Below are 12,374 nucleotides of genomic sequence, written 5' to 3'. Positions count from 1 at the left end.
CTTTGATAATCATTTTAAGTTCAACCATTATTACAAATTCACTGCTACCAGATTTCTGCAGCTCCCTATTTTTCTGCTAATATTTCTTTGATACTCCTAATATTATTCTTTTTAATCTCCCATTTTCCCCACAAATAAGGAAGAAACCTTTCATTCTTACTCATTTACGTGGTATCTAGGAGTCAGACAGATGGACAGAGAATGCCTGTTGCATCTAGTGACAGGCAGAAGGTTCTGAATAGGACCCATTTGGCCTATCAGAGATGAGAAAGATGGACTTGTGGGCGGAACATAGTTTGAGAGGGGCAAGGGTGGATGAGTTTGGGTTCGAGATAATCACAGCTGGAACATGTAGGGCTTGCTAGGCCCTGTTTAGAAGTTTGAATTATATTCCAAGAGTAGCAAGAAGTCATTGGGTGGCTCTAAACAGAGTAGCGATTATCTGACTTACATTTTAAAATCTCATTCTGGCTTCTTTGGGAATGATGGAAGCAGGAAGGAACCAAAAATGGGTACAGGGGAATGGATTAGAAGGCTTTTGCAGAATTCCAGGTGAGAAATCATGGTGGATTAGCTTAGGGTGGTAGCAATGGAAGTATAGAGAAGTAGGCAGTTACAGGATATGTGTTGAAGGGAGAACTGACAAACACGGCTAATTAATTGCATTGAGGGATAGAAGTGAAAAGAAGAAATTGAGGCTGACTTCTGGGTTTGGGGCTTGTTCTATTGGATTGTTGTTCTTGTTGTTCAGTGGACTGCAGCACGCCAGGCTTCCCTGTCCCTCACCATCTCCCAGAGTTTGCCCCAGTTCATGTCCACTGAATCAGTGATGCCATCCAGCCATCTCACCCTCTGTCGCCTTCTCCTCCTTCTGCCTTCAGTCTTTCCCAGCATCAGAGTCTTTTCCAGTTAATCAGCTGTTTGCATGAGGTGGCCAAAGTATTGGAGCTCCAGCTTCAGCAGGATGGTGGTAATTTTCTAAGACAGAGGAGGTGATTTTCTAAAATTAGAGGAGAGAAATGTAATGGGAGAGGATAGAATTAAGAGTTCTGTTTTGGTCATCTGAAATTTAAGGTACTTATTTATCTGCAATATAGATGAAGGAGTTTGATGCATTTGGAGTCTGGTGGAGTTAGGTCAGGGATAGAGACGTGATAAGAATTTGAAACTTATCTGTTTATGGATTGTGCTTAAAGTCATGGGATTGAATGAAATTGCCTTGGATATTTGTCATACTCTCTGACCTATACCTCCTCCCTCTCTTGCCATGTAACATTATGCCCACATTGTATATTATAGGTGTGTATTTTAATTATAGTACCTATAATAGTTTGGTATAGTTATGTTATTTTGAGTAAAATACTCTGATTTCTTTTATCCTATTTATGGCTAAATGGTTTAAGGGTAATCATTAACTAGCATTGATATTTAACTGGAGACCTAACAATTATTTATTTTGTCTTGTGTTTTTTTTTTGTTGTTGTTGTAGGCAAAGTCATTAATAAAGATTTGCGACATTACCTGAGTCTTCAGTTTCAGAAAGGATCAATTGACCATAAACTGCAGCAAGTGATCAGAGATAATCTCTACTTGAGAACCATTCCATGTAAGTATAAGATAGAATCAAAGAAATATGGCCAAGATATCTTTATTTAATCAAATACCTAGAAATAATTCTCTAGAGAATCTCATATGAAATTGTGAAGATTAAGTTGGGGCACTGGAATGAAACAAAAATTAGATAAAGAGAAAATTTTTCAGAGGACTTTCAAGGGTTTGGGTTTTAAAAATAGAAAAACAAGCAGATTCTATATTGTGACTTAAAAAAAATTCATTAGACTTTAAGAATTTAATGATATAAATGTACATGTTGCTAACTAGATTTTTTTCCCCTGTAAAACAGTTTCTAAAACCTATACAGTTAAGACTTTTTTGCTCTCCATGCTTGTATACTGAGAACAAACATTTCATATTAATTATTAGGATATTACTGATTTTAAAATCTGCTCTTTTCCCAAAGGAAAACAGGAGGAAGCGTGTAGTGCCTGCCGCCTTCGAATTTTTACCTAGATGTTGGTGTATCCATTCCAGTTTTAATAGTTTCCATAGGGGCTGATTGTTGTTGTACTTGTGTTTTTGGCTTTTTTTCTAAGCACATAATAAGTCATGTAAACTTGGTTTAATTAGTGTAGGTCTAGGGAAGAAGAAAAACAGTAAACAATAAAAGGGCCTAAGGACATTCTGATGTGTTTTACTTCTCAGTATATTTGTAACTCCTTGTGGATACTAGCTTTTACACCGTCTCTGGAATTCTTTATATCTTTATCTTGTTATTTAATCTTACACAATGTCCAGTTCATCACCAAGCCTTCCTAATTATGCTTCTGAAATACCTCTCTCTCTGCACTATCATAGACTCTCCCTCTTTCTTACTTAGACTTTAAACAACAACAACAAAAATTTGCCATTCAGTTCAGTTCAGTTGCTCAGTCGTGTCCGACTCTTTGCCACCCCATGAATCGCAGCACGCCAGGCCTCCCTGTCCATCACCAACTCCCGGAGATCATTCAGACTCACATCCATCGAGTCAGTGATGCCATCCAGCCATCTCATCCTCTGTCGTCCCCTTCTCCTGCCCTCAATCCCTCCCAGCATCAGAGTCTTTTCAGTCAACTCTTTGCATGAGGTGGCCAAAGTACTGGAGTTTCAGCTTTAGTATCATTCCTTCCAAAGAAATCCCAGGGCTTATCTGCTTCAGAATGGACTGGTTGGATCTCCTTGCAGTCCAAGGGACTCTCAAGAGTCTTCTCCAATACCACACTTCAAAAGCATCAATTCTTCAGCGCTCAGCTTTCTTCACAGTTCAGCTCTCACATCCATTATGTAGTTGCAAAGAACTAAGTAAAACTGACTTCAAAATCTTGATTCTAGCGTTATACTAGTTGGTTCACTTGGGCAGATTACTTAAACTTCCTAAGGTTTCAGAATCTCCATGTATAAAATATGAAGTCATAAGGCTCGCTTCATATAGCTATTAGAATTAAAGTTTGAGTATAATTGCAAACCACTTGATCTGAAATAGATACTCAAGCAGTGTTCGTCCCCTTGCCCCGTTCTAACTGCATCCCCTGCCTCCCATGTCACCTCAGTCTAGTCCATCTTTAAAGTACACGTCTGATTTTTTTGTTTTTTAAACTTTAATTTCAAACTTTTAATCATTTTTCTGGTTAAAGTTAATAACGCTATGGTATTATGAGTTTTATAAGATATATAGAAGTATATAAAATGAAATTATTTGCAAACACAAGTAACAGAAACAAACTGAACTATAGTGACTCATACCTAGGACACATCTGATTCTTGCACATCTGTAGTTTATCCTTCAGAGGGTCCTATTTATTAGTATTACTTTAAAAAGTCTAGACTTTTTAACATGGTATAAAATTTTTTGTTTTAAAATATGACCCCTTATCTATGCTATCCTCCTATAAATCTACCTTATCAGGTTTCAGAATTGCAAGTCCTGCCTTTTTTGCATTTGCCTGATAAATCTTTTTATTCTTTTCTTTCTGAATCTCACTCTGCATCCCTGGTGGCTCAGATGGTAAAGAATCTTCCAAAAAGAATAAATCTTACTATTCTTTTATCTCTCAGAATCTGTGTTTTATAAATAGTGTTGAACTTTGTACCCAGTGTGAAGCTTCATATTTATTGACTTGATCAAATACCTTTCATCTCAGTTTTGTCATGTTTTTGTATTTTGTAGCCAGTGTGAAACTTTATATTTATTGATGTGATATCTTTAGCCCCCGTTTTGTCATGTTTTCCTTTTTTACTTATATGCATGGGTGAGTGCTACGTCACTTTAGTCGTGTCCAACTCTTTGTGACCCCATGGAGTGTAGACTGCCAGGCTCCTCAGTCCGTGGGATTCTCTAGGCATGGATACTGGAGTGGGTGGCCATGCCCTCTTCTAGGGGAGCTTCCTGATCCAGGGGCCTCTTGCACTGGCAGGCAGGTTCTTCACCACTGGCACCACCTGGGAATCCCCATTTTTCCTATATACAAGTCTGTTATACAAAACCCTTTCACTGTGTAATCTATTTCATTTGATCTCTCTTTTTAGGAAGAGTGACATCTTTATTCTAATGGCTACCTTTATATAGTGCTTGTTCCTCCTCCCTTTTATTTGGTCCTACTCTGAGCAATACCAAAATTACACAGTCATTTCTTCATCCTTCCTTCTCCCTCTCCCATCATCTGACCTGAGGTACTATCTTTTATTCCCACAAATATAAGGTAATCAGCAAGCTTACTCTCCTTTGCATATTCTTTCCGCATCCTCCCTGTTTTTTGATCCTGGATCTGCATCTATATTGGTGATGCAAGCAACCATTATGTACTGCACTCTCCCCTTTATAGTCATTTATTCTCCGTTCTATGCTTGGATACACGTTTAACCAAACTACCAACCCTATGTTGTCATTTCTTCAGTAATTCTGGTTGTCTGAAGCGTGTTCTCTACCAGATTTCCATGAAGGGTTCACAGAATCATTATATCAATTGTCTGTGATCTTTATACTTTAAAAGTTTGTGTGGATGGATATGAGATTTTTGGCTCATAACTTCTTGCCCTGTCTTAATTATCTAATTGTCTTTCGGCATAAAGCATTGCTCTTAAAAAAAAAAAAGAATCTGAACACAATCTGAGCTTTATTCCCTTATAAGTGACTTGGTATTTTGCCCGCATGGGGTTTCTCAGGGCAGCATTTTTAGTTTCGTAGCTCTAGCGCTTCCTCTTTCCTTGTTAAAGCAAGTTAATAAAAATATGTACTTGTACTTTCTGCTGCCCTCTGCCACTTTTCCTTGAATCCTCTTTTTAACTTACATTTATTGTCCTAGTTTTGCAGTTTCTCCCCAGTGTGAGGTTTTGCCCTAGAAAGGAGCTGTAGTTTATTTGTTTTAATTCATAAGTTCCAAACAGCTGTAGTCATTTCAGATCCTAATAGGAACTTCTGACTTACAAATTGAACTGTCTAAAACCCTTCCAAGAATCTAGAAACCGTTATGCATCAGTAGCAGTTAGCCAATTGGATGGCCACATCTGGTCTCTAAATGTGATTCTTTACTAAAAGATACCAGGTCTTTCTGGAGAAAATTCTGATTCCTAGCCTAAAGTAGGGAAAGTGCAAGGTGAGGTTGGAACGTCCAGTTGTACTGGAAAGTATGTTTAAAAAATTTTGGGAACATATCGGAGGAACATTTAGGAGAAAAGACACCTAGTAGGGGTGCCCACTGACAAAACCTGAGACAATTTAAACAGCGAAATTAATGATAGAGACTTCTACTGTTGTCAGGCATTTCGCAGAGCACAACTGTGATCCCTAAGGGAATAGGAAGGAGATTGCACACAAAAGAATCCTGTAATTTCGTCAGCTTTCTGCTTGGAGGCACTTTTGAGGCTATAACACATGGAGGAAGAGCCTCGGCTGAGTTTAGCAGACTCTGAGTTAAGGGTACAGAAATATGTGTTCAAGAATTCTGAGATGTTAGGAATTTGCAGGGCTGGGTATCAGAAAGGAAGAGATATAAAGAAAGCTCCGGCAAACTGCATATGTGCCTTCTTCAATTTATTGCTGAATACTAAGCTGAGAACGTGACTTCACAAAGCAGGCAAAGAACTCTCTGTGAGCTGTAAGGTTAACAATTCCCAGAGCTTACACAGGGCCAAGAGTAATTTGAGTTCTAACCAACCTGCATGGAGAGACCCCATAAGGGTCATGGCTTACTGGTAGTGTTAAAGAGCCCATAGATTTAGACCCACTTTAACAAAGTTTAATTTAAAAAGTCCCAAAAGGATCAAGTGAATATGCATGTAACTTATCTAGTTAGCAAAAATAAAGGAAGAGAGGGAGGGAAAGGGGGAAAGATAAGAACTCTTTAAAGGAAGACAAAAAAATCTAGACACTGAATAATATCATATTCCTAATGTCTAGTGTCTAATAAAAAATTACTAGGCATGAAAGCAAAAAAAATGTGACCCATAATTAAAAGAAAAGTGAGCTGATTAAAGAAAAAAAAACACAGAAATGACACAGATAATGACCATATCAAAAATTTTAAAGTTATCTCATAAATATGCTCAAGGATTTAAAGGACAAAATGAACAGAATGAAGAGAAAACAAGATACACATTTTTAAAAGGAACTATATGGAACTTCAAAAACTCACTGGATGAGTTTAACCTAGCAGATTAGAAACTGCAACAGAAAAGACTGGTGAACTGGAAGACCTAACACTATAAATTAATCAAACAGAAACATGGAGAGGAAACAGAATACAAAAGTGAACTTTTAAAAAGCAATCAAACAGTGAGAGAGACAGGGACAGTTCTACTTTGGCCACAAAGCACCTCCTCATACTGGGTCTACCCTCTTATCGTAAATAATTGGGTAAGATATCTATAACATCTGTTTTCAGACCTTGGATTACAGACAGAACAGGACTGTAACTGATCTCTTCATATCAACCTATGGCATGCTATCAAGCCAAAGTGGGGGAAGCAGAACAAATACTTGAAAAAATAGTGGCTGAAATGTTTCCAGGTTCAGTTCAGTTCAGTTCAGTCGCTCAGTCATGTCCGACTCTCTGTGACCCCATGAATCGCAGCACACCAGGCCTCCCTATCCATCACCATCTCCTGGAGTTCACTCAAACTCACATCCATCAAGTCGGTGATGCCATGCAGCCATCTCATCCTCTGTCATCCCCTTTTCATCCTGTCTCCAATCCCTCCCAGCATCAGAGTCTTTTCCAATGAGTCAACTCTTCGCATGAGGTGGCCAAAGTACTGGAGTTTCAGCTTCAGCATCATTCCTTCCAAAGAACACCCAGGGTTGATCTGCTTCAGAATGGACTGGTTGGATCTCCTTGCAGCCCAAGGGACTCTCAAGAGTCTTCTCCAACACCACACTTCAAAAGCATCAATTCTTCGGCGCTCAGCTTTCCTCACAGTCCAACTCTCACATCCATACATTCCAGGTTCAGTGAAAACTATAAACCAGTAGATCTAAGAGTATCAACAAACCTCAAGCAGTAGAAACATTAAAAAAAAAGTCAGTGTACATCGTAATCTAATTGCTGAAAACCAGTGATAAAGAGAAAATATGAAAGGCAGACAGAAAAAGAGATCATTCAAGGGAATGTAGATTGACTACAGATATCAACAGAAACAGTACAAGCTGGAAGCCAATCAGATATTATCTTCAAAATGCTGGAAGGAAAAAGATGCCAACCTAGATGTGTATACAGTAAAAATATTCTTAAAAATAAAAAAAAATAAATTTTTGAGACAATAAAAAAGGATGAGGGGATTTTTCTCCAGTAGACTTATACTACAAAAAATAGTAAAGAAAATTCTTCAGATGGAATGGAAATGATATCAGAATGAGAACTGAAATGGAAAACTTCGTAATTACATTCAAGATATCAATACCTGCTTTAGAAAAAGTAAGCAAAAAATCAACAAGATTATAACATGAATAACACTTTCAGCCAACTTGACCTAACTGTTACTTGTTAGAGCATGCCATCAAACAACACAAGAATATACATTCTTTAGTGCACGAGGGACATATACAAATATAGATCATATTCTGGACCATTAAACAAGATTCAGTACATTTAAGAGGATTTCAGTCATGTAAAATATGTTCTCTGATCCTAATGGAGTTAAATTAGAAATCATTTACAGAAAGATATATAGAAAATCTCTAAATATTTGGAAATTAAATTGCTACACTTCTGACTGACTTGTGAGTTAAAGAATAAGCCACAGGAAAAATTACAAAGTGTCACACGTTTCACTACAGTATATCCATTTGTGGGGTGTTGCTAGAGCAGTATTTAGAGGGAAATTTATAGTAATGAATACTTACATTAGAAAATAATAAAGATCTCTATCGATGATCTAAATTTCTACCTTAAGAGCAAAGTAAACCCAAATTAAGTAGCAGGAAGGAAATAATAAAAAGCAGAAATCAATAAACTAGGAAATAGAGAAAAAATAGAGAGAAATCTGTGAGAGTCAGAGCTGCTTCTTAAAGATTAATAGAAGTGATAAACATTATTGGGAATGAGAGAGAGTACCACTGAAAATCCTACAGAGGTTAAGTGGATAATAAGGAATTTTCTAAACTACTTATGCCAGTAAACTCAACAATTCATATGAAATGTATAAATCCCTTGGAAGACAAAAATTACCAATGCTCTCTCAGGAAGAAATAGAAGAACTGAACAGCCTTGTATCTATTAAAGAAATGAAATTTGTAGTTTTTAATTTTCCCGTAGAGAAAACTTCAGGCCCAGATGGTACTGGTAAATTGTTCCAAATATTTAAAGAAGAAATAATGCCAATTCTATACAGCTTCTTCTGAAAATTAGAACATTTCCCAATCTCACTCCATGATCTGAGCATTATCCTGATTCTAAAGCCAGATGAAAACATTAAGAGTATTAGACCAAAATTTTTCATGAACATAGGCTCAAAATCCTTTATTTTAGCAAATCAGTACATGGTAATATAGAAAAAGGATAACACATTTTGACCAAGTGAGATTTGTCCCAGGAATGCAAGGTTGGTGTAACATGTGAAGATTAGAAAAGCCATATGATCTTCTCCATAGGTGCTAAAAAAACATTTGACAAAAATTCAACTTGAGTTCATGATGTAATCTCTCAGAAAACTAGTCTGCCAGTTTATTACTCACAGCCTCTTGGCTTCAAATCTACTCTTTTTGCCTACTTATGACGTTGTCACATTTTCTCCTTACCATCTGGAACAACGTTGAGCTTTATCAGTAGAAGGTGTAGGAAGGATACTGGAGGAAAAAAGTCTTCTTTTTCTGGCTTCAGTATGCCTTTTTCTTTCTGCTTCTGCCTGCCAAAAGATACTCAGTTTCAGCAGCACTCTAGCAATCAGCTACCCAGGGGCAAGTTCAGTGGTACACATGGTTGGGGTAGGGAGGGGAGTGAGGGGTAGGAGTAGGGGGAGTCCCAGCAGTGAGTCCAGGAATAGGCTCACATAGGTGCTTCATAAATTCCACCAATGTGCCAGCTGAGTTCTTCACAGTTTCCTGATGAGTTCTGTGGGGAACCCAGCAGGCTCCCCAGATTTCAGCAAAATCTCTTGCAAATGTTTTTCCAGTGGGTTTCCAGCAAGCCCAGCCAGTTTCCCAGCTGATTTTCTAGTAAGCCCAAAACACCCTGCTGCATGTCCGTTCCACTCAAAGCAGTTTGCTGGTGAATTTTATTGGTACTCCAGCAGACCCTGCCCACTAGCCTCAACTCACTGATAGTGAACCAGCTCTGTCCCAAGGCAACCCAGCAAACTTCTCTACCATCCAGTGGGCTGCTATGCACCTTCTCCAAAAAGGTCTGAATCTCAGACTTTGAGAGCATCTCTTTCTTCCAAGTTTTTTCCTTACTTGGGTATTCTTGTTCAACTCTAGGATGATACTCTTTAGAATTCTCTTTCATTCCGCCTTAGTTAATTCTTTATAAATAGTTAATAATTCTTTACGTTAGGTTGTCCTTGTTCCAGTTACCGTCTAGTTTCTTCCTCCTGCTTGGACCCTGGCTGTTACAGGACTGGTACTGGTAGCAGTCCCAGGAGACAGATGCTCCAAGAAGGGGTTTTAAGATTGCTTTTGGATGTGTACTTGGGCTTGAGCACAGAGACAAATTTGCTGGTAATTTGTGACAAGTGATATCATCATTTAATCTCAGTATAACCTGTGGCTGATTGTGACGAAGTACCAGTTGAGCCAAATAGCTTGCGAACCCTAGTGACTGCTACACTTGACCATTAGAGCAGTAATAATGGCTCTGAACACTGAGGTGTGGGGTGGTTTCTCCTGAGTGTACCAAGTGCTTAAAGAGAGAAAATGACAGCATGAAATCACATGGTTTAATATTATTAAAAATTAATATAACCAGATTTTGATAACATTTTTAAATGGTCTCAGCCTGATACAGGCATTTGCTAACAAAAAAAGTCTTAAAAGAATGAACACTAACACAAAATAAATGCCAAATAAAAATCATCTAAAAGTTTGAAAGATACTAGTACACATATTTAAGATTTGAATTTTGCACTCCTGAAATGAAAATGTGAAGCACATTAAGTATCAGTTGCATTATCTGATCGCCTTCATCTTTGGTAACAAATATTCAGAGGTAGGAAAAAATATTTCATTTTGCACTGATCATTCATATAAGCTTGTTTCCTTTTTTAATGCTGAGAGTACTTGTTTTCTTGCCCCGATTGTTTTTGCCACTAAAGGCTATGTTGCTTTTACTTCAGATTGTTTCTGATTTCAGGCTGAAGTGTTCTACAACAGCATTCACTTCTTGCACTTCTCTTATTTACAAAGCTCTGCAACTTGTAGCAAATATCAAATGGAGGAAAATATCAGGAACATTGTTGAATAGTGTTCAGGTAACATTCAGATGCCCTGCCCAATGTTAAAAACATTACACCGAATCATGTTGAAGCTGCCAACTTCGGGTCTTATCTGGCCTTCAGTGTTATATTTGTAAGAACAACCCACTATTATCATCAGAGCCCTGACCCCACACTTGCAGCATGGGAACAGCTGCAGGTAGGACTGATGGATAGATTGTGACTGCTGCTCTCCCCTGTGCTTTTGTCCTAGTCCCTGGAAATGTCAGCTGTAACATTTCATTCTGCTTTCAGTGTTTCCTGCTCTTGCTTTCAATTGATATCAATAGATTCTTTCAAACCAGTAGCATCTCTGTGTTAAATTATTAAGCTTTAATTCTCACAGTAGAGGTATATATTTTTTCCTCTTCATTTTCCCTTTCAACTAATTTTTCTTGGGATTTAGAGAAAGTAAATCTGTCAGGAAGCTCCAGAAAGGAATTCCTACATGGAAACAGTAATGTAAAACAGCTATAGCTCTTATATATTGTTTGTGGGAATGCAAAGTACTATGTCTACTTCAGACTTTTTCTTAGAAAGTTAAGCATACACTTATCATATGACCCAGCAACTCTACTCTTAGGCATTAACCCAACATAAATTTACATGTAAATCTACACAAAGACTTGTACAACAGCTTTTTATATAGTATCTAAAATCTGGAAACAGCCTGAATGTCCACCAGTGGTGAATGCATAATCAAATTTTGGTGTATCTATACAGTGGAGTTGGAATACCCCTCGGTAATAAAAGGATATTGAACAACAAACTGGATGAATCTCAAAAGCATCATGCAAAGTGAAAGAAGCCAGACACAAACCACTACTGAAATCAAATTAATGTGTGATTTCATTTGTGTGAGCATCTATTAAAGGCAGAACTATAGTGACAGCAGGTCAGTGGCTGCCATAGGGTGGACGACTGCAAAAGGGCGCAGGGAGACTTTTGGGGGTGATGATTCCCAAAATCCGTAGAATCTCTCATGTGAATCAGTGAACTGCATTATAGGCAAATTATGCCATTAGAATCAGTCAATTTTATTATAGATAAATTATGTAAAGTGACCAAATCAGCTCCCATAATTTTATTCTTTCATACTATCAACAATTAAAAAATGAAAATTTGTAGAAAAATACCATGTATAGCATAAACATAGCATAAAAAGAGTTGAAATACCTAATTCATCTCTAAGTATAAAGGGTAAAGATCTCTATAAGGTAAAATTAATGGACATTAAGGAAGACCTAAATATTTTGACAGAGATTTCTTGTTCATGGAGTAAAGACTCAATATGGTAAAGATTTCAGTTCTCCTCAAATTGATTAATAGATTCAATCTAATTCAATAAAAACTTCAGCAGTTTTAGCCTATCTGATTCTAGAATTTATATAGAAAGGCTATGAATAGAAAAAAAACAAGTGAACTTTTTCTGCTGTATCTCAGGATTTATCACAGCAGTATAATAATTACAACACTGTAATAAACATGCAGGGATGGTCAGTAGGTAAATGGGATGTAGACACTCAGTCTCATATGGGCCTTTCTGTATAGGATTCCTGTGACAGGAGTGCCATGGCCAATCAGAGGAGAAAATACTGATTTTTTTCAATAAATCTTGTTGAATAAACATTTCAGGAAAAAAAGGAAATTGGGCTACTACTTCCCATCAAACTGGAAAAAAGAAAAAAGCTCCAGTACATTAAAGTACTAGGTGTGAAAGGCAAAGCTGTAATGCTTTTTAAAAAAGAATGCAGAATACCCCCATGGCCTTGGAAAGGATTTCTAAAGCAGAACACAAAACCATTAGCTCTAAAGGAAACAATTGATAAATGTGACTGCATTAAAATGAAAAACTTCTGTCATCAAAGGACTGT

The 12,374-nt window shown here is 37.4% G+C and overlaps 1 protein-coding gene across 1 annotated transcript in view; it reads left to right on the top strand.

Annotated features, from left to right (window-relative positions):
- The window catches only part of MAGI3 (membrane associated guanylate kinase, WW and PDZ domain containing 3), a 245,060-nt gene that overhangs the window by 133,825 nt on the left and 98,861 nt on the right, over positions 1-12,374 (top strand). Inside the window, exon 2 of the mRNA XM_052637951.1 lies at positions 1,490-1,606. Within this exon, the coding sequence (XP_052493911.1) occupies positions 1,490-1,606 (117 nt within the window). The remainder of the gene's footprint in view (positions 1-1,489; positions 1,607-12,374) is intronic.

The sequence above is a fragment of the Budorcas taxicolor genome, chromosome 3 (assembly GCF_023091745.1).
Source record: "Budorcas taxicolor isolate Tak-1 chromosome 3, Takin1.1, whole genome shotgun sequence".
Classification (NCBI taxonomy): Eukaryota; Metazoa; Chordata; class Mammalia; order Artiodactyla; family Bovidae; genus Budorcas; species Budorcas taxicolor.
This window is presented reverse-complemented; position numbering and strand designations above follow the sequence as displayed.